At 43.5% G+C, this 23,010-nt stretch overlaps 1 protein-coding gene and 1 long non-coding RNA gene across 8 annotated transcripts; one reads left to right on the top strand and one right to left on the bottom strand.

Annotated features, from left to right (window-relative positions):
* Nucleotides 1-534: 534 nt before the first annotated feature.
* adcyap1r1a (adenylate cyclase activating polypeptide 1a (pituitary) receptor type I) lies at nucleotides 535-21,899 on the bottom strand. 7 transcript variants are annotated; one of them, XM_076981337.1, is made up of 15 exons: nucleotides 21,343-21,899; nucleotides 15,989-16,165; nucleotides 13,366-13,474; nucleotides 10,187-10,294; nucleotides 9,994-10,094; nucleotides 9,805-9,902; nucleotides 9,373-9,505; nucleotides 8,282-8,435; nucleotides 7,640-7,700; nucleotides 7,347-7,416; nucleotides 6,989-7,080; nucleotides 6,064-6,147; nucleotides 5,447-5,576; nucleotides 5,101-5,142; nucleotides 535-4,041 (listed from the first exon to the last, which is right to left on the bottom strand). In XM_076981337.1, exons 2-15 carry the CDS (start codon nucleotides 16,028-16,030, stop codon nucleotides 3,817-3,819), a joined length of 1,449 nt encoding a protein of 482 aa, XP_076837452.1. In that variant the 5' UTR covers nucleotides 16,031-16,165; nucleotides 21,343-21,899; the 3' UTR covers nucleotides 535-3,816. The 7 variants fall into 7 exon arrangements, with proteins under 7 accessions (XP_076837452.1, XP_076837455.1, XP_076837454.1 ...); XM_076981340.1 differs by having other exon boundaries at nucleotides 535-4,028; XM_076981339.1 differs by having other exon boundaries at nucleotides 6,064-6,144.
* LOC143482806 (uncharacterized) lies at nucleotides 12,198-13,548 on the top strand. The gene is made up of 3 exons (XR_013122297.1): nucleotides 12,198-12,488; nucleotides 12,814-12,851; nucleotides 13,200-13,548. It is a non-coding gene; the product is annotated as an uncharacterized LOC143482806 (long non-coding RNA).
* Nucleotides 21,900-23,010: the final 1,111 nt, after the last annotated feature.

Below are 23,010 nucleotides of genomic sequence, written 5' to 3'. Positions count from 1 at the left end.
GAAGACATTTCGAGATTTACACCTTTTGTTTCTACATCTCTCTCCGTTCCAGAAGGAAATGAGAGCATTTTGTACGTGCTGTAGGAAATCGTAGAGCTTCATTAGGAAGTTATTATACAGGCTACAGAAAATTGCTGTCTGAGAAAAAAATATATATTCCGAAGACATAATTTATCAATTTGGCCATTCAAAATATAATTGTGATCATTCAGTGTTTAGCAATTATGGGATGTTAACAACGGTTGTAATATATTATAATATAAAGCAAATAATATACATAATATTAAGCTCAATAACGAACGTAATATTAAAATGTATGTTAAAATTAGAATGCACAAAACTTTTGAATAAGAAATGTGTTGAAATAAGTTATTTCCTTGTAGAAGTTACAAATAAACCCAGAACTAGATTGTTAAATGTTTTAATGGATAATGTGAAACACAATTCCTACTTTGCATTCAGCAGTGCAGAGTTGTAACATGTATGTGTATTTGTATGAGTTTTAATGTAAAAATAGGTCTTTGACATATAGGATCCATCATTGAGTCACCTATTTATTGAATATTTTGGCACTTTTACAAAGAAATAAATATATATTCTCAAAGAATGATATACCATCATTGTCCCTGCTCGGAATGTAAGTTGAATTGACATTAAATGTGTTGCCCAAATTCATGAACAATAGCAAAACATTTTCAAAAGCCCATCTTTTCCTTCTTTTAGAATGAATCTTTCTTTCTCTCTCTCTCTCTCTCTCTCTCAACAATCCATCATTTCAATATTCCAAAGCAGACAATAGAAATTCACATAGAAATACGAACACTAGAAATACCAGAGTTGTTTTGACAACCATGGAACGTAGAAAAAATGTTCAACAAGGACCTTGTCTATACATTAGGCTAAAACAGTAATGAAAAAAAGGGCAGGCAATGATCCACAAAGCTTAATACGATACCTTTTCATGTGATACATTCAGGGTTCAAAGAGTCCACAGTACAACTAGTCCACTACTTAGTTCTACAATGAATCAATTTAAGCCTGTGTAGAGACAGAGTCTGCTTAGAGGTCACACTCGCCAGCTAAACAATCCCACACTGCACCCTGCTCTCTACACGGCCAGCACAGTAATGATAGAGAAAAGCACAAAAAAGCACCTAGTGGCAGGCATATGTATCACACACAATTCAACAGCTGGCACTGGTGTATAACAGCTTTGAGACATGGTCGATACCTTCTGAGAGTGCTCACTCAGAAAGACGGCTGGTGTGAAGAACACAAAAAGCAGCAATTTCTTTTTTTTTTAGCGTGCAGGCGTATCATGTCTGTAGTGACTCGGAGGAGACACCACCACTTCTCACCAATACATTTCTTACTACACACAAAGCTCCGAAGGCCGTTCAGGTAAACAGGAAACTCAGTGACATCTGACATGCTCTGCACATTTTGGGTTGTAATTAACACACTTTAAGTCCTGCTCCAGTGGAACTCAGTAGGCAATACTGAACATTACAGTTGTACAATTGCTCAGCACGAACAACAATTTTTTTTTTGTTGTACAGTTCTCAAACACAAATATGCCGATTTGTAACAGGATGTCCTAAATTCCAACACCCTATTATCAGATGAATATACTGGACTACACTACCACTGTCAGTCATGGTTTTGAAGAAGTTCACTCTGTTATGAGACCAAACGATGCAGCAACTTGCTGTGGGTGGAGTAAAACACGTTACATATCTGCCACTGTATGCACCCGATCAACCGATGGGGATATTTACCGGGCCTGAGCCAAAGAAAGAATAAAAAAAAAAAACAGTTTCGAAGTTACACGAAGCACATACAGGAACAATCACTGTAACGCATAAAGCACTTTGCCACAAACAGGTCTGCAGTCACCTCAGCCCAAACCTGATAAAGATCCACTAGCACCTGTGGTAGAAGCGTGTACACACCGCACACGACAGGGAACGACTCTCAAATTCACACACTTACGACCAGAACTGCTGCGCTAAGGTTCTACATCTACGTCTTTTTGTTTTGACATCGGAGGTTGCGACCTCATTACCGAAGAAAATAAAGAATAGGACCACACACAAATACGTTAAAAGTTAAGACGAATCGTAATTTCTTTAGCACACATTGTATGTTTAAATCCCCCACGGAAAGCAAATGTACAAATGAATCAATTAAGCAAAAAAAGACAAATATGATTGTCAGTAGAGTTTTGGTTCGGTGAACGGGTTGACATCAAATCTTACTTTGTAAAGGGTTTGAGAATAAATTCTCCCACTCATATATTTCCTTCAGCTGAAACATTTGACGTTAGCCCTAAAATTCATTTGCAATTGAAAGTGGTCACAGTCCGTGGTGCACTGCGGTCTTAATTAGTAATACAACAGAAAATTAATATTTGAAGACATTTTAACCTGAAGACATCAGTAGTACATCTGTTACAATTTAATGTCAAAGTCAAAAATGAGTCTGATGCAATTATTTTATACAGTGATATATATATATATATGATTATTTTACCAACATGCACTTTTAGGAGTTGGTAAAACACAAAAGTTGTTGCTTTTGGGGCTTTCTTAACACTATATTATTCAATGTGTGCCTTAAAAAACCATAACATGACAAGGTGAATTCTGTAATGGAGTTGAATGTTTTTGTTTTTTGATAAAACTGTTGTTTGAAAACCATCAATGACAATGTACCTCTCAAACATTGTCTCTCAAATAACTTTTTTAAATTATTATTTCACCCTTCTGAATGTTTCTATAATTTCCATTACTACACAGTCAAACTTCCAGTACTGACCTGAAAAAAAACCCCAACAAAATATATAACAACAGATTACAGTTAAAGAAAAACTAAAGGAACATGTATTTATTTACTAATTCACGAGTCTTGACATACTCTGTACTTGCGGCTGATTGTAAAAAAATACGTTTTATAACCTCTTGATAGAGATGGACATGTAATTTTTTAGGCATTTATACAAGCAATGCTAAATATGTATCATTCCCTTTATAGGTCACTTTAATAAATGCTGTTGCTTGCAGATTGGACAGATTCAAAATAATATTTTGGCACTTCTTACAGTTGATAAACAATGGCAGAAACACTAAATATTATATATATTTATATATATTTTATCCCTGTGTAAACTTTCCTGTTTGTCATACCTTCTTGTTTGTATATTTTCACGCTTAATATGTAGGTGTCAATATGTCGAGCTGAACATTTTTTATATCTAAACTGACTCGTGGTGTTCCACAGATAATCACTATCATGTGAGTCTGCTTCCAGTGTTCAGTATAGTCGCCAGTCGCATCAGAATGGATTATGGGTAGTGTGATGTGCACTACCCATCCATTCTGATTGGCTATCAGTGAGAATGAAAACAAAACTGAAAATATTACTCATTCAATAGAATAGATTTCACTCCTTTCAAATAACATTTTGTAAGTGCTGTTGGGTGGAGATTTTCAAAACCTGAACGGCACTGGTGTTGTTTTAAAGCTTGTGCACATGAACAGTTTTGCCTCCACAAATTCTTCTTTGATAAAAAATTCTGCCTCTTCGAGACTCTTTTTTTCTTCGCTACACATACAATTTGAAACTGCCCAATAATAATCTATAAAATTTATTTTTTTTTCAATTGTAGGTATGATCATTTGTGATTTGTTTCTTTACTAGAGAGCTAGATAGTGAAAGAGCCACTTCAGATGCTAACTCCCAACTGGGCGGGGCGGTCTTCAGGGTCAGGGGGAGGGGTGGGGTGGAGGGGGGAGGAGCTGTGTCGGCCCGGGCCAATCAGGCGTTCAGGTGGGCAGGCTGAGGTTGGCACTCTCCGCCTGGGGGCTGGCCATGCGGATCTGGGAGCTGCTCTTGCTGAGGATGGAGAGCTGCGTGCCCCCGTTGGCCCCGCTGCTCGCTAGCGAAGGGTGACGCTGCTGCTTCAGGTCCACAGCAAAGTACCTGTTGACCGTCCAACTCCGCCATTTCCTCTTGATCTCCGATTGCACCTTCAGGCAGAAACTTGAAGAGGTCATTTTTTTAATGGACTCAGCTGTAAGGGCGCCCTCTCTCTCCTACCCCCCCCCCCCTGATAACACCTGCCTGCTTGCTCTTCCTTTGCGTATCCTTCTTAAAACTCTTTGGTTTGGATGTTAATTAGACTGATGCCAAAGCTTTATTTACAAGAAAGGTTTAGTGGAAGATCTAACCACACTTAAAGGAAATGTTGGACAAAAATCATAAATCTGTCACGTATCCCCAAATGTAGCCAATGAGACAAGACATGGTAATGTCTGGCAATTTAGACTTACAGTGATACTTTGGGAATAATGTAGCCAAATATTGGAGGTTTGGCTGATTAAGAACCTCTCTCACAAATGTGTGAATCACACAAAACCTCTATAAAAACATATTGTTGAGCTAAGTAATCCTTCTTTACAAAAAATAAAATACACCAAATATTAGATTAATTTACATTACATTAAACTTCCATTCAGTGTGGGACTGTAGTATTAGCTTTTCACTTCCAGATTTTCAGTGCGATAACAAACCTTTTGCCAGAGTATTCGGTTTGTGAACAAAGTACTAGTTCTGGCTTGCTGGCAGTGAAAGAGGCTGACGTGGATGAATTCTGATGACGCACTGTATAGCAGAAAACCTCCCACACCGAAGTGAAGCTCTGGCATATATTAATAGAATGAGAAACTCCTGCAGTAGTCTCAGAGATCACATTACCGCTGGCATTCTATTGATGTCCATCTGTGCTGACTACGTCCTCCGCCACAAACCCGCCAACTGATAGAAGTAGTGTTCAACAGAGATGTCCAAAATCTCAGAGCACACAGTGATCTCACTTTTTTTTTTGTCGGTTTTGTGACGATTGTATGAATCTTGAGGCGTGGATTTACAGAAAGGACTCTTAGCTCCAAAGCAAAATAAAAAAAAGCATTATGTCACACCAAACACATCCTGGCCGATTAACTCCATTTGGGGATAATAAGGGAAAACCGATGATCGCTCCAACCATTCCTTTGACTTCACAGACAAGCACAGACAGGATTTCACATCAAAGAGGCTTACCTCTCCATTCAAGAAGCAATACAGCACAGCCACCACGAATCCCTAGAGAGAATCAGACAGAGAATGTGGTTAACCAGTGACCATTGTGGTCAGCACCACTTCAGATCTCAGAGCAGTGAGCAGTGTTGCAGGGGAGTAGTGTTGCAACGGAACAATTACCACAGCTTTACAGCGCGACAGAGATACAGTTTGAATAGCAGGAATCAGAAAAAAAGCACTTTTTGCATAAGAAGACTGCAGGCACGTTATTATGTAATTAATTATTACAGTATTAGGACGTTTGTAAAAGTGTGTATTTTTTGTTTCGGTTCTGAAAGGACGGGGAGTTGGAAAGTGCGCCAGTCACCTGGAAGGAGCCGAGGCCCAGCTCGAACACCAGTCTCTCCCTCTTGCTCACGTCCTCGGGCGAGAAGGCGAACACGGTGTAGTGGATCCCGAAGAGTGGAATCAGCAACAGCGTGGAGCGGGCCAGCCTCCTGCCAACACAGAGCACATGGCCGGACCCATCAGTCCCCACGCGAGCTGAGCCAACTCGGCCGGCACCACCCGGCCGGCACCACCCGGCCACGCTGCCGTGATAGAGCGACGTCGGCCACGCTGCTGTTGGGAGCTCCCCACCGCGGCGGTGTGACGAGGGGAAACGTACCGCAAAGATCACACTCACCTAACATCTAAAGTAGCGGTGCCGCTATTACACGACAGGTCCCGTTAATCAGCACACGCAAACTGGAGTCGATCTGAGTCGACACGTGAGTGACCCCATGAGTTTAATTATTTGGCCTGTTTAGGTAGACGGTGGTGACACAACAACGTGATGATGAACATCCTTCCACACTCACACGACTCCACAAATGTTCAGGCTTGTAGCAGTTAAACCCCAACCCCACACACACACACACACACACACGGACGGACGGACGTGCAGATGCACACGCTCTGCTGCGCACATCCACACACACTTACAGGGTGATGGTTGAAAGTTCTGACATCCTGCACGAATGCTGGGCAGCTTGTGTGGGCTCACTGAAGCATTTCTGTGCACAGCTGCTAAACACGACAAAGACAACACAACAAACACCTATTTAGGACATACTCACTCACACACACACACACACACACACACACACACACACACACACACACACACACACACACACACACACGCACACACACAAACAGCAGTGTACGCACACACTCCCATACACACATTCAAATAGTTCTGGGTGTACGCATACACGCATGCTTACACACACACTCAAAGATTTGAGCAGCAGTGATTGCCTAAACACACAGAACACACATTTATATGCACGTGCACTTTTCTGTACATAGCATTACAGAACATACCAAGAAAACGTCATTTGAAACATGATGTGCTATATATTGTATATAAATCATTTTATTGTGATAATACATTGATACATCCACATTAAATTCTAAAATTAAACTGACATCGAAATGATACATATAACTGATAAGTCTCCCAGACAGTGACATTCCCTTGCTGAAGGATAACGCACATCTCCTACAACGTCTATAAAATCACAATCACACACCAAACTAAAACCTACAACCGCTTTCAATCAGTCAGGCTGAACAAAACCACGGGCAGTGGGAGCTGTGAATCAGCTGATCAGTGTGCAGTCACCACGGATGACACAGCCACAAGCTCCATGTTCCCTTTCAGATGCACCGAGCATTCTGCGGCTGCTCTAACCACAGTACAGAATGTCCATTCATCCATAATGCACCAATCAGAGGCCATTGAACCGCAGGCGTGCCGTCAATCGACCAATCGGGTATGTCGGAGCCGATCGCTCGCTCGGCGTGCGAGTGTCTGTGTATGTGGAAGATGGGTTTCCATGGTGATCAGGACGGGGTTACTCACAGGTAAATACTGGACTCGTTCCCGCCGACGTCTGGGGACTGTAGCTTCTGGACGAGGATGATGATGATTCCGACGAAGAGTACAAAGTTAATCTGAAGAGATGAGGGACAAAAAAGGAGAGATGTATCACCCTGTGTATGGTAACAACATTATTGTGGGTGTAACACTAACCCTAGGACACCAAGCTCTATACACATGTGAAGCAATGAACCTTGCAAACATAGTTTACACTCACAGTCTTTTACCCTCCATCTGTCTACCCTAGTATCCCAGAAACAGTATCACAGAGTTCAGTCTTAGAATACTGGGATATGGGTCTTTCTGTAATACTACGTAATGCTAAGAATAATTGCCTCACCATAATAGACGCAACGACAGGTCCTTTGATGACCCACCAGAGGGCAGTGTTGTCATTCATATCCCAGCAGCTGCGGCAGCGGAAAGAAAATCAATGCAAATTGAAGAGGTGCAAAGCCGTATGCTTGAAATTTACATACGCGACCGTCATCCCCCAGCCCCCAAACCCCGACCACCCCCCCAGCCCCCCACCCCCCACGGTGCTGACCATACTGATCTCAATTCACCTTAAAGGGCTGAACTAACAGGCAGAAATGATATTTCATTCAGGTGCACTTTGCCATTGAAACGTACCCCGATATATCGAAACGCAGCCGTAGAACAGCCCATGTGGTGACACAAATGGTCGGTGTTCCTAGAAGACAGACGAAAACAGCTAGTCGTTATTTTGTCGGTGGAATGTTAATTGAATTTACTAATGCACTGCATTATTGAAGGGCATGTTTAATAAATAATAAAAAGCTGTGTCCGCACAATATATCGTCTGTTAATCGTTATTGCAGTATTGTCCTTGGCAATAGTGATATCGCAGAGTGTTGCAGTGTTTAAATTAGCCTCCTTAGTGCGTGATGTGAGCGTCCAGATTGTTCTAAGACGATGCAGATAACAAATGGGTCTTTGTGTCTAAATGTCTTTGGGTATGTGGATGATCCAAGAAAGATTTTTTTTTTCAAAACAATGCAGGCAAATAATTACAAAACGACGTTCAATAAGGATTCATAAATGTAGTTTGGTACACTGCAAATAAATATCCTGTTGTATACCTAGAACATGTTTTTGTTCAAATTGCACAGTCCTAAGGACAATATAAATGGTTGACCAGACAACTGTGCATGTCCATTAAACATACGAATTACTTTCGATTTTACCTTTCTCAGCCATGTTTAATATAATAGGCTATGTATCTCACTTCTGCTAAAATGAGCGAAAGCCTACCCCAGCCGATGATAGTGTACCAGTAGAAATATCTCCTCTCTGGGAAGAAGGTCTCCACCAGCAGAGTGAAGAGATAGAGGCCCTCTATGAAGAGCCAGAAGTAGTTTGACATGACGCAGTAGTGGAAGAACACCATCACGGCTCTACACGCCATCTAACGGAGGTATTCCACAGGAAAGAACATATGACATCACAATCAAAAAAACGGATTTGGAATCTCAAGGAATCTTCATGCCAAGAAATAGATCTTTGGAATCTTCATGCCAAGTAATACCGTTTTTATACCCAAAGTCTGTTTACCTACAGATTTCAGTAGGCTCATTCTAATTAAAGACTGCTAAAAGCTAATGTTTTTTTTAATGACTATGTTTAGGACAATACATCCCGTTCACCTGCGATGGCTAGCACCCACTGTCACAGCAGTGAAGTCCTTTACCACAGTCATTAATTACTCCATGATCCAATTAGAGGCCAAGTGATGTCATCAGAATGGCTTCTGATTGGCTGGCTGACATCCATCAGCCAGGTTTATAACACGCATGTGAAGGGTTGAGCAAGAATTGATATGGTAATAGACTACTAATGGAATATTTCCATGGCTTGCTGAACCACAGTGCCACTCTGTTAATTAAGACTGTTTGTCAGACCTATGAAGGGGGCAAACAGGATGTGTTGCTCCTGGCTATGGGGTGCAAGCCTGATCTCAGATGATTTTAGCAAGTATTAGCCTATTCCTTTCTGATGCAAATGGAACTTAAGTCTCTTTCACGTTTAGCATTTAATTTACATAGAATTAATTGTGTTTAGGCTCTAATGGAACATTCAGGCATATTAAATTCGGTATTATGAGGAGGTGACGAGGGGATTTAACAGAGCAAAATGCTAAATAGTGCTGTACACTTTTGGGTCCACCGGGGACTCCCACATTCTGTCTTTGACTAGGTTCTTTGTGATGGCTTAGATCATTTAAACACCAATTGTTTGCTCTGGATTTAGCCAAAATGGTGCTGTGTTAGCTTTCATTCAATTCCTAAATCCATGAATATGCTGTGACCATACGGATGCAAGAAACAAACAAAAACGTTTCTTACGGTGTGGACAAAGCAGTGGTCGCTGTCCTCCTCGGCATACAGCACGCCGTCCTTAATGAAGACGGAGATGGCTCTCAGGATGAACGACACAAACAGGTTCATGTGGATGAAGTTGCGGGTGCAGTGCAGCTTCCTGTCGGAGGCACGACAGCGAGTCAGCGAGCCGCCACCAACCACGCGAGAACTCCACTACCCTCCACCCCTCATCTCAACCGCCCCCAGGGGTCAGACCCATTTCATTGCTGCTGCAGCTACAGTGAGGTGAATCAAATCAGAATCACTTTGGGGGTAGAAGAGTTGGGGGGGGGTAGTGGCCCTGATCAAATCCAATTTATAGCACAGGAGGTCGGACGCTGCAATAAGCCTGACCCCTGGTTGGGTTTCCGTACTCTCTGCGTGCAATAACTGGGACCAGTCTGTTTCTGCACCGACCTGAACCTGCAGAGAATGACCATGGCGGTGGTGAGAGACACCAGGGAGGTGCTGTAGCCCACCGTGTACAGGGCCTTCACCGACGCGTAGAACATATCCTGCAGCAACAAGAAGCAACACGTCAACAAGAAAGCAACCCACTTATTTGGTGTACCAGTGGGGGAGGCAGTTTTGAACTGCGACACGTACGTGTGTGGTGTCGTTGTCGTCTGGCAGGCAGGCATCCACGTAATGCGGGTACGGCTCCGACCAGCCGTTCTCCGTGCAGTTCCTGCTGATCTTCCCGAGGCCTGAAAACGAGCCAATCAGAAAGCGCTCGCCGTCAAGACCCACAATCTCCCGGATGTACGCTGAACATACGCTACGTGTAGGAGTTACTCACTCTCCTCAGGACTCATGAATTCGAAGAGCTTGGGGCAGCTGACCACCTGTATGGACCCCACGGTGGTAGGTTCCCAACAAGTGAGATTATCCCACTCCCATGGGCAGCCTGTGGAAAGCAGTGATGAGCACTCATGCAATCTGTTGGAAGCTGTTAGCAATTTCACACAAACAGTTTAAGAAGGGGATAAAAAGAACGTGCTTGGCTTAAATGGAGATTTTTGTTTGTGCTTTGCGCCGAAACAAAATCTAAAATCTAAAAAACCAACAGGGGGCGCCACGAGTCGACACTCTGTTCACCCTTCCTCCCCCGCGGCACAGATGAAGACGATCAACATCAAAAATGTCGTGTTAATGTTCACAGCACCGTCCTCCCTCGATGGGGGACTGGAGTCTACTCCCCCAACTTCCCTTTGGTGGTGGACGTCCTCGCTGCGAAGACACGGCGGGATGCGGGCGGTCTACGTGGGAATGGACGTACTGCGTCCTGCAGCTCTATACGAGGGACAGAGTAACCAACCCAACCGCTGGAGTGCAAAGAGTCTGATTTAAGAGATTTAGGAGATTTGCTGCAATGCCCAGCACGATCATCATATTTTAGAATAAGAAGGAAGACAAGGTACGAGCGAGCGAGTGTGTGTGTGTGTGTGTGTGTGTGTGTGTGTGTGTGTGTGTGTGTGTGTGTGTGTGTGTGTGTGTACAGGAACCGGCTTCAGCATCGTCTGGTGTTTGACATGCAAAAACCTCTCGATTCCCCCCATTAGCAAAGAAATGAAAACAAACGTTCGTGACAATATCATTTTTTCCAAACGCATCCCGCGAGTCTCCCATCGACTGAGTTTTTTTGTGTGTGTGTGTGTGTGTGTGATCCGAGCAATCGGCTCCAGATGTTCAACCTTTCCAGCGCCAGGAAGCGGACTAACACGGGCTTGTGTAACACAAAGCGTGGAGGCAAGCCGACGGAGTCCTGGTGGAGTCAGGCGGGCGGAGGAGGCGATTCATAGTTCCCCTGGCTGCTTGCCTGATGAACTCCAGTCATGAAATCAGTCCTACGCTTCGGCTGGCCAGCACACATGCTAACCTCCACCCACCCCCCACCCCCCTTCCACCACCACCCTCCCCCTTTCCCTTTCTTTCTGCCTACCTGCCTGTGCGCTGAGAGGATGGTGTAATCGGGTGGAGGAGGCAGCAAGTACTAGATCGTTGTTTGTGTGCCTGGTGGCACATGCTGACCCCACCACCCCCACCCACCACCCCCACCCAGCCCCCCCGCCTTCTAATCTGTTTTTGCTCTGTCTGGCGGGCTGGACACAAAGCCAATTACCTCTTAAAGGGCAAATAAGAGAAGCCTTAACTGCCAGGGGGTGGATGGAGCGGGCGGAGGCAACGTTGTGCCATAGCCTGCCTGCCTGCCCGGGCATCGGGGAGCCGGTGGAGACGGATGTGTTGTCTGCACGCACATCCGAGCAATGCTGGGTGGATTATAAATGAATTGCTGATTTGAGGCTGTGGCGATGGAAGCATGAATTACAAAGGCACACGCGTTTCTATAGATCACATCGATCCGTTGGCCCTGGGATCGATCGCCTGTCAAGTTGTAGAGAAATTGATTTCTCGGGTTTGAATGCATGATGGTACAATGTCAGGGCTGAGTCAGAGGCTTAAAATGCCTCGTTCGGGTTGTGCTCAGAGCCCTTTATTTTGGGCACTGGAAACCTTCCCAGAGGACCTAAACAAACGGCCAGTAATTCTCTACGCAGACACACTCCTATGCAAACATATATTCCTCCACGCATCTGAAATAGAAGTGGCGTTGGGAAAACGACAGTGTGCTCCAGACGGAAGCGTCCGGACGCGAGTCACAGGAACGCAGCCTCTCCTGTGTGCCGCGGAACATCTCGGGGACGCAAGGGGCGGACTCTTGTGGACCCTTGCGTGTCCCGTTCCCATCCTGTGCGCTTTAATATCTCATCCTGGCCTGGTCCTGTTGCTGGCGCGCTGTCCCCTCCTTGGACAGCACGAAAGCAGGCTGCTTGCGCAACAGCAAAAGACAGTAATAAGGCCTGGTTCAGGGTTATTACTGCTGCTGGTCTATACTGGGTTTCATAATGAAGTGTAGCAAGAGTCCATTCTGTTTCTCCTTTAATGAAAGGGTGAATCAACATACAGAGCACTGCTCTCTCTCTCTCTCTCACTCTCTCTCTCTATCCCTCTCTCTCTCTCTCTCTCCCTCTCACATGCATTGCTGCTTCACTTCTAGAAAAGCAGAAAAAGCTTCTTCAGGAACTGAACCAATGACTCAGGTAAGTCAGCACACAAAGACGCAACATTTATGACTCTAACCCACTGGAGAAGAATCCGGGCATAAATAACCACACGTAATACTGAATACTGCTTTGATTATTCTACTCCACCATCTTCTACTGTTGTGTAACGTCGCATATATAAACAGATTAATCATTTTCTAGCCACGGGAAAATCTCCATGCTTTTTAAGCACTTGCTAAAACTTCAGTGTGCTTTTCCAAGCAATGTGAATATGTCCTTTACAGAACACACACATTGACTAAATCGTAGAAGCTCAAGCTATTTTATCCCTTTAAAATCTATTATTTTCTGCTCTAAACAGTCAGAATTATCTACAGTGGCCTTGTGGGATCCAAAACAGTGAGTCACAGTTCTGTCTGTCTGTCTTGGTCTGCCTCTCTCCCTTACTTTTTCTGGATGTTTCTCTCTCTCCCTCTCCTTGTCTTTCTCTCTTTCTTCCCCTCCTTGTCTATCTCTCTCTCCCCATCTCCTTGACTATCTCTCATTCTCCCTTTTCTTGTCTACCTCTCTTTCTCTTTCTAAGTGTTAGTCCCGAGGCTGCCTCAGATGTAACCACTTTCCCATCTCTGCCACTGTAATTGCTGCCAGGTGTCACAGCCATCACTTCCTGTTTACGGCTAATAAACACAAGACTCGAATACGAACGTGCATGTGAATGTGTGTGTGTGTGTGTGTGTGTGTGTGTAGGGCGTGGATGATTTGAATGACACATATTGCCAGAGATGTACTCGATGCACTCCGGGTCCGGGAGAGGGGGCCCACGCACTGAACTTTCCATGCACTGAAGAGGCGTGGCCAAGCACGAAGGGTGGGGCTGAAAAACGCCAGCGGCCTCATCCTCCCGCCGACTCACCGAACTCGTCGTCCTGTGCGGGGTTGTGCTTCTCCATCATCTCCATGCATCTCTCCTGCTCCCATTTGATCACACAGTTGTTGGAGATCTCGGACCAGACGGGCGGCGTCTGCAACAGAGCGACAGGGAACGTCACGGCTCCCTCCCCAACCTGACCCTCCTAACCCGGGTCTCCCAACCTGACCCTCCTAACCTGACCCTCCTAACCCGGGCCTCCCCAACCTGACCCTTCTAACCCGGGGCTCCCAACCTGACCCTCCCCAACTTGACCCTCGCAACCTGACCCTCCTAACCCGGGTCTCCCAACCTGACCCTCCTAACCTGACCCTCCTAACCCGGGCCTCCCCAACCTGACCCTTCTAACCCGGGTCTCCCAACCTGACCCTCCTAACCCGGGCCTCCCCAACCTGACCCTCCTAACCCGGGTCTCCTAACCTGACCCTCCTAACCCGGGTCTCCTAACCTGACCCTCCTAACCCGGGCCTCCTAACCTGACCCTCCTAACCCGGGTCTCCTAACCTGACCCTCCTAACCCGGGCCTCCTAACCTGACCCTCCTAACCCGGTTCTCCTAACCTGACCCTCCTAACCCGGGTCTCCTAACCTGACCCTCCTAACCCGGTTCTCCTAACCTGACCCTCCTAACCCGGGCCTCCTAACCTGACCCTCCTTACCCGGGCCTCCTAACCTGACCCTCCTAACCCAGGTCTCCTAACCTGACCCTCCTAACCCGGGCCTCCGATTCCGCAGGCGGATCCACTGGCAGCACCGCAGCGACAGTATTATTGTTAGCACGTCCGTCTCCCAAGACCTCCGTGAAGTCTACGCCCCACCAGTTCAGCTAGCGGACGCAAATCAAAAGCTGCACCCTTGGAGCGATTTCAACGGCCCAAAACAAAGCAGGGATGTCAACGCATTTAAAATTGCGCTTCACACACAGCTCGCACGGCTCTGGTGAAAAGCAGATGCAGCTGGTGAATATTATTCATAATATTAGATTTCGTTATTACTCCTCTATGGCATGAGCTCTACGGCTCCTACACACAACACACACAGCGCAGTCTGGGCAAGATGCGTCAGTGATATAAACACGTCTGCTTACGTCTGTCAATCTATGTTCATTTTGGTTTTAATAGGTTAGAAGCAGTTTTTGAGCAATTAGCCGCAAAAGCCAATGACAGAGTGACATACTGTAAATCATTTGTAAATAACGTAATAACGTAAACATAATTGTATTTCATTTGCTGTAAAGGAATCTACAAGGAATTTAAATGAAACTGTAAAGGAATGTAAAATTTATAGCTATAAAAACTGCATATGAAAATTGTGACACCAATGTGCAAATATAAAAAAACGAAAATTCTTATGTTGTAGTCAATGACAACAATCTGGACACAGTCTACGATTGTGAACAGATTGTATACAGTGATGGTTAGTATTAAAGCTGCCTGCAGCCTCTGCAGGGGAGAGAGAGCTGTGCTGGTAATAATTAGATGCTGAAGATTGATGCCTAGCCTGCATTTGTGTGGGCATGCCTGCAAGGCATTAGCCTAATCCACAGGCTGCAAACCTATTCATAGACCTCAGTACTGTACTGAATATATCACATGGGATAAATAATGATATATTGGACTGCTAAGTTGCAATTTGGCTTCTGGTAGAGTAAAAAAAAAACAAAAACATGACTGTGTGAGTGCGTGCGTGTGTGTGTGTGTGTGTGTGTGTGTGTGTGTGTGTGTGTGTGTGTGTGTGCTCCTGTGTTTTTCTCTACAAAAGCTACATGTATTTTTTAAAGAATGAATATAATAGAAAATAGAAATATTTTTTATTTGTCACTACTGACGTTAAAACAGTCTTAAGAAATTGTTAATACATAAAAGTATTTAAGTATGTATATTATAAATTACCCCATATTCTAACACACACACACACGCACACAAACTGCCTACATTATACATTATAATGGCTGGACTGCAGAGCTTCTGGGCTTTTTAAAGCCAGTGCAGTGAGTTGTTTTCCAGAGTGGAGGCGGAGCCAATGACACGCCCAGGATGTCACGCCCAGGATGACACACCCAGGATGTTTCACACAAACACACACACACACCTAATATGTACATCACAACTATGAAATAAGCTGAAGGCAATGCATTGCACATTAAGTCTGACATTATGGACCAAGATGAAGTTTTCAATGCCTTCATCAATCTTCATCAATAATATCAATTACAATACACTTAGACAGGCAGAAAGCTAAATCTGGAGTTTGTAAACACCTTTACACATCTATTAAATGAATGTAACAAAACTGAATTTAGCAAATGCACAAACTATAGCTTGTTATATATATATATTTCACAAGTTTGTCAAAACATAGCCATTTTATTTGCTGCAAACTCTTAAAGCATGCACTATTCACTCAAGGCATTTAGCTGGCAAAGCAAAAACACAAGTGTTCGTTTCATACTTCTTCTGAGGACCAGTGAGGTGAGGCTCACGCGGGTGAAGTGGGGACGGCCCTCTTGCCCACCCATAACTGCTAACACCACCCATCAACCACATACCCACACACACATACACACACCATATGACAAGCAGCATCCGCAATGCTCTTTGTACCCTCACCAGAGAGGTGAAGAAGAGGAGGATGACCAGGCAGACGGCCATTCTGCCAGCCGGTGTTCGGAGAACTGTCTTGACGCCGGGGTCACCGTGAGCTGGGAGGACTGGGAGGACTGGTAGGAAGATGGAGGGCGGTGAGGCCTCCACGGAGCCTCGACCAGCTGCTCAGCCTAAAAGGACCTTGAAAACACACAGCAAGGCCTCAGCGTAAGAAACACGTCACTCTCCACCACTGGCTGTCGCCGTCCCAGAACCCACTGCTTCACTTATATACATATGTCATTATACATAGAACCATACAGGAGCGCTTAATAGGAAACCTCTCGGTAACGTGAAACGAATAACACATAACAATTCACACAACCTGCTTGTTACAATTAACGAACATGATGAGCTGCGTACAAATCTGCCCTTCTGTTAGCAGTGCCGTAATGTTTGCTTATGCGATTCGTCGGCGTAAGCTGGTCTGACACAGCCACCGTCGTACATTTGACCGCCAGGGGTTTACAGAAACCTGCACAGCAGAGGAGCCTCAATGGTGGGGAGGCTCCAAAAATCAACGAACAAATCAATGAACAAAACCGCTCCGATCAGAGGCCCTTGCGTTGTTATCCGTTCTCTCTTACTGCCAGAGAGGAACCGATGCGATGGATTAACCTCGGAATCACATTCCCGAACATGTCCCGCAGAAGAGCGCACACACACACATGCATGTATATATGCACACAGGAGGACACACAAACGGATACACACAAGTATGCAAACATGGATGCACGTTGTCTCACACACACACACACACACACACACACACACACACACACACATGTGTATGCAATCTCTCTACCCCTGCCCTTGGGCTCTGAATCCACTTCTAACTCATCTCTCAGATGCTTTATCAAATAATACAATGAACCCTCCGAGTGAGCTGTAGAGTCAGCAGGGCATAACACCTCTACAACAGAGCTGACACTACATTTGTCAGGAAATGGATGAAGACAACAGGAAATTACAGCAGTGCTTTTCCTCCATGTCCCTCTTTGCTATTCACTGAGGGAAGGAATATCACTGTCTCCAGCAGAGTAACTTATTGGGTCTTTGAAGATGTAACTATGAGCACATCTATTTTGTTGTTACGACGCTTGCAATTCATATCCGTGAGAGGTTTGTCAAATCTTGAGTTCTTTTCTCTTTTCCTATAGAGAAAGAGAGGGAGCGAAAGAGAGAGAGAGGGAGGGAGAGAGAGAGAGAGAGAGAGAGAGAGAGAGAGAGAAGAAGAAGAAGAAGAAGGGAAGGAAACCAGAGTAAGCAGTTTCTGTTCTGGGTCTACCGAGCTGTTTGCCGTCAGCAGATTCCCTGTGAGCAGCTGTCATTCAAATGGCAGACACACTTTTTACAGCCAGCAGCAGCACGCTGGCGATCCGATAGCGATCTAAAGCAGGAGCAACAGGATGGAGCTCCTATTTTGGTTTGGCTTTAGCACGCTTAAACCGCATGAAGCACATCAGTAGAAAGCAGGAAATATTAAGGACTCGAAACAAGCCAGGTTTTTTTATTTTATTTCATATCTGCTTAATATTTTTCATCATTATGTTTCATGGTGCTTGAAAAGTTTCCTTTTGATTTCATAAAGGAAAGAAACCGAGGCCCCCTGGACATGCCCCAGAGGCAGCAATCTGCAAACATGGTCAAGAGGTCACAGCAGAGGTCACAGCGATGACATCATAATGACGTCTGAGTGGGGTCTCGGTTCCGTAAAGTGTATGAGTGAGATCACCTTATAAGGACATGTAGACTAATTGATTCCTTAAACACAGCTTAGACTGACGCCAGATTTTTAATCCAGGGATTTCTGTTCATTTGTTTGTTTTGCACGATTTAAAAAATAATAATTAACTTAATCTCTGCGAATGTCCCCAAATCTTCAAACAGGTTTACTGGCAAATGAGTAAGGTAACCTGCATATCACTTCTTTACTAAATGTGCAAATTTCGTAAGGAAGCATTTGTATGTGAAAATAACCCCATCAGCTGAATATTTTGCCATGTTTTAAGTTTAGCCAAGAAATGAGCATGCATATGTATTTCACAGACTGTGCTTTATGTTGAGTTGGAAACAACACATTTAACTTCTATTTTAGGCAACTCTAGACTGTTTTTATTTCTTGTCATGCTATTTTAAATGACAGTTTTTGTTACATCAAAGATCATCTCAGAGACATTTTCTTTCAGTCAGCCATTTCTAATTTTAAAATAAGTGACTTTGTGAAACCGTTGCTTCTCACACCCCCTTAAACCAATGTAAAATTTGTTCAACTCACTGGTAAAGTACACAGCACATGCTAGCTAACATTACATCTCAGCACATGCTAACTAACATTACATCACAGTACATGCTAGCTAACATTACATCAAAGCACACACTGGCTAACATTACATCTTGATTTAATTCATTAAGAGATTTGGAGGTTGGGTGAAAATTTGCTTTCTTACATTATGATGAGAAAAGGGAGAAAAATTTCTCACAGATCGTAAGGCAAGAACAGGACCCGCCTCCTTGCCATGACCCGCCCCTTGCTATGACCCGCCTCCTTGCCATGACCCGCCCCTTGCTATGACCCGCCTCCTTGCTATGACCTGCCTCCTTGCCATGGCACTCCCCATAAAACTTTGATTTTTAATTAAATTGTAATACTTATAAAGTAGCAGCATGTAATGCGTTATATTACACGTGGCTATGGAATATCTTTTCCAAGTGGGTGGAATCTACATTCACCTGACCTCATACTTGATACTACACTGCATACTACTACGAAGAACAGTATATAGTGAGTGCAGTATGCAGTAGACCAGGGGTGCTCATTACGTCGAGGAAGTGTCGGTCGATCGCGAAGGAATGTGCGTAGATCGCGTCACATAAAATAGTAGTAGATGAATCGCACATCTGCACTGACGGTTGTATTTTGATTGACATTCACGGTAGCCAATCTGCAATCCACTCAACAAATTACGTTCGCCACCCCCCCCCCCCCCCCCCCCGCTCAACAAATTACGTTCGCCAAGAAATAGCAGCTCAAAGGAACAGACATGTAATACATATAACATAGTATGATAAAAGAAATGGTGACCAAATTGCATAATTAGTATTTTGTAGAGAAATATGTAGGCAACCAGAGCGTTATCTGTGGCTGTGTTCTTACCAGTTGTCGACTGGTTTCTGCTTAGAGAAATACATATAACATATGCATGTATACCTATGTTTTGCATATATGCAAACATATGTTTGTTTTGCATGTATGCAAACAAATGAAACGGGAAATCATACCAATACTTAAAAAATTATTTGTTTAATATTTGAATACATAAAATAGGAAATGAAGTTGTGCATATCTTTATCATTTCTAATTGATGTATTTGATATCTAAGCATAGTTCCATATGCCTTATGCTTATGCCTGATTAGGTTGTTGAAGGAGAGGTTGTGTCATTTTTTCTATTTGGTATTGACCAGAGGAGAGCAGCCCCCCATTTTGAACCTTGATTCCTTTCAGATTCCTTGCTAGGTTTGTTTCTAGAAGGGTTTTTTGGTACTGTCAGGCTTGGCTTTCAAATGAGGATCTTTGATTCTCTGTAAATCTGCACCTGTTGTAAAAAGTACTGTACACATGAATTTGAATGTGTAATGGGAATAACACATTATGACACAATAATATGATGAAGAACTAAACAATATTACTGTTCGTTGTAACTTTTTGAATGATGATTCATTCATTTGTTTGCTTGAATTTGGTTTACTTATGATAGAAATTTAAAGTTTTATTAATATTTAGATTTGAAAGATTTTTTTCTCAAACATTAGTTAAATGGGATTTCAAAAGCATACTGAGGGGTATAATAAAAAAAAATCTTCTAATAACCGTTCCATCACAATCTTTAGCTTCTGCACACCCACCAGAAAAGTTATGGGTGATGACGACATACCGCAAATGGTTGCAGTTAAGATTATGCAACCGGAAGTTGCAGGTAGTGGGAGTTGAACTGATGGCATTACGCACTGAATGCTTTTGGAATGTGTTCATTCATTCATTTCTCACTCAGTCAGCACGCGATAGTCTCTGTTTCATACTCTGTGAGGGATACTTGGCAAATCTGCAAACTTACAATAAGCCTTCTAATAAAGAAACGTTGCTCATTAATTAGCCTCACGTGCTCTTGACCCAACATTGTGTGAATTGTTCATCAAAAACGTAAATATTTGTATAATCCTTTTTAGCGGTTCTTGTGTGAATGTCTACGTTAGCAATGAAAATACTGACTGTTCTTCTCTGTTTGATATGTCCAAATAAAGAACCGATTGAAATGTCTAAATAAATGCATTTGTGCATACAGGAAAATTACTAGAAATTTACTTTTCTAGCTATATCCTGAGCCCACCGTGGTGACTCACTGTTGCATCAATGTACCATTGCAGTGTCTAGACAGGAAATATAGATCAGGCATTGGTGAACGAAAATTCCTTTATCGTTACGACTTGCTGTTTTTGGCGCGTAGCTAAAACTTCAAACGAGCACACGAATCGTTCGTGACCTACAGATGGGATATGAACCACTTTTATTACTGCATTTAATTATTTTGGCTAAAATTACGTAATTATTAACTTCACATCCGTTGTTTACAAAGACTTGACATTACGGATGTACTTAAATTAAGGAAACCATTTTTCAGTGATTACCCTACTGCAGACACTCAAAGATAAGCACATACGTGTTAACACTATTGCTTCTTTTTCACACGTACGTTGGCGGATCGTAATGGTTAGTGGGGCGACATAAACCCTACCTTGCGGTGCCACATTCTGTTCAGACATCTTTAATTCTGTATGTTTCTTGAGGTGCACTATAGGATGTGAATACGTAGATAGTGTGCTAACCTTGCAACTCAACGATGGTCTGCAGCGACAGGTCCAGTATATACGCGCGTCTGCTCCTGAACACCGAACATTGATGTTACCTTTCGCTGTATTAACACGTACTCTGAATTCATGATGCAAAGGTCTGCACCATTTGTTCTTTCAAAGGTCTAACCTGAGACGCGGTACTCCACCTGTGCTAAATCCCGAGTGTGCCGTGAGTGCGCTCGCAATGGTCACTCCTCGCGCTTATCAATTATTAAATCCAACCATATTGACCCCCAGCAAAACAAACCGTCTCCAACTGAACTCAGCATCACTCTTTTGATGGAGATTTTATGTGTGCAAACGTCCGCTCGGTTCGTATCGTTTTACCAACGAAACGCCGTGAGCGTCGGTGTGGCGGTGCACAAGTGTAAAATCTACAAAACGCTAAGAAAATGCAGCACTCACCATTTTGACTCCGACACTGCGGACACAGCTATAATCCCTCTATTACTTCAGGTTCCTGTCGTTTCCGGGCGAACATGCAAGTCATTTATATCGTTTGGAAATGTCCCAATGCGCTTAAGGTGGCGTCTGAACAACGCGATCACGACTGTGACTGAAAGCACCTGCGATTTCAACTTTTTCCTCCGAAGCCCAACGCGCCACTCACACTGCGGAACTGAGATAGACTGTGACTGCACTGATTCACTGAGTCTTGAAAAGCGCTGCGAATTATTACTGCCTCTCAATAGCGTTTCTTAACGGGTGCTTCCCATATAGACCATCGCAGCTTGGGGTTTCGGGGTGTGCGACCTCGGATAAATGACAAGGAAAGAAACAGGAACGAGTATCCGTTTAGAGAAGAACAGTATGACGTGTCCGATACTCTCGCTGCTCGCGCGCGGGGATATTTCTCAAATTCATAATTTCCAGTTAACCAATACGATCTAACTGCGGCGTAGACTGAACGCTGGATGCTGTTTGATTAAAGGTTTGCCTTTGTGTCAAGCATGCGTTGCTATATAATAATATATATATAATAATATATAATACACTGGTGTAGGATAGTGCGTTTGATTCAAATGGATCAAATGGAGTGACTGAACAAACGCGGTGAAATGAATTTTGGCCACATGCGAGCACGATGATTTCGAATTTCTTCAAACTGGTGTTTTTTTTTAGGTGTTTGGATGACCAACATCAAGAGGCAAGGTAGCAACAAATATCCATGAGCCGTCGAGACGCTGTTCCAATACATTTACTCTCGAGGATGTGGGGTGTTTTAACGCCAGCGTGCTTAGGAAAATGCTAGTAAACCAAACACGCACAAACTAATTAACATGTAGGACTAATTCAACAGCAATCAATTCATATACCCGCAATGCACAGACATTTCTCATCGAAATGAACGTCCATTTGAAAGTTGTGACGATCTGTCCACCACTGGAAGAAAAGTTGTTCACTTCCAGGGTCTTGCTCTGAGAACCCCTTTAGTGCCTGGTGGACCGGTTCCCAACTGTCTCCTCACGAATCTGTGAAAAGATTTAAAGAAATGACGGTTGTTCAGAAGATCCTTTGGAGCTCCAAATTCTACCTGTAACGTTTAGAGTTTAAATTACAACAGCTTATTCAGCACCACGGACAGAGACTATACACCTGTTTCTTCAAAAAAGGCTTTTGAGATGTCCCAACTCACACATCTCCTTGCTCTAAAATGTAAAAGTACTTGTGAAAGTAGGTACAAACACCTCTGGTGTAAATAACAGATGATAATGGATTAAAAAGAAAACAGGGTCATAAATTCAGATTTATTTAATTTCAGAAATATTAAGCTTAGTTCACTTACAAAGTCATATGCAAAAATACAATTTCCTTTTGTATTTTGGCATGCTAAAGTCCAGACCAGATCCTGGAACCATAGACAAATTATTTAATTAGTTCTGCAGAATCTTTTGCACAGTTTGTCTGGTGTACTAGAACCTCTCGCAGTGCAAATGATTATTCTGTTGTGCATTACCATATCTGTATTCTATTATACAATCACACCTTCATCCATCTTCTCTTGCTGATAATGATGTAGTTTGATTACACTATATAACTTAAGCAATGTTCTTTAATAATAAAGTTCTTTAA

The sequence above is a fragment of the Brachyhypopomus gauderio genome, chromosome 19, assembly GCF_052324685.1.
Source record: "Brachyhypopomus gauderio isolate BG-103 chromosome 19, BGAUD_0.2, whole genome shotgun sequence".
Classification (NCBI taxonomy): domain Eukaryota; kingdom Metazoa; phylum Chordata; class Actinopteri; order Gymnotiformes; family Hypopomidae; genus Brachyhypopomus; species Brachyhypopomus gauderio.
This window is presented reverse-complemented; position numbering and strand designations above follow the sequence as displayed.

Excerpts from the sequence above, each read along its gene's own strand:
- adcyap1r1a (XM_076981337.1), bottom strand. The coding sequence starts at position 16,030 with ATGGCCGTCTGCCTGGTCATCCTCCTCTTCTTCACCTCTCTG. Across the intron at positions 13,475-15,988 it reads TCCTCTTCTTCACCTCTCTG|ACGCCGCCCGTCTGGTCCGA; the intron begins GTGAGGGTACAA and ends GCTCTGTTGCAG. Across the intron at positions 10,295-13,365 it reads CGCACAGGACGACGAGTTCG|GCTGCCCATGGGAGTGGGAT; the intron begins GTGAGTCGGCGG and ends TGCTTTCCACAG.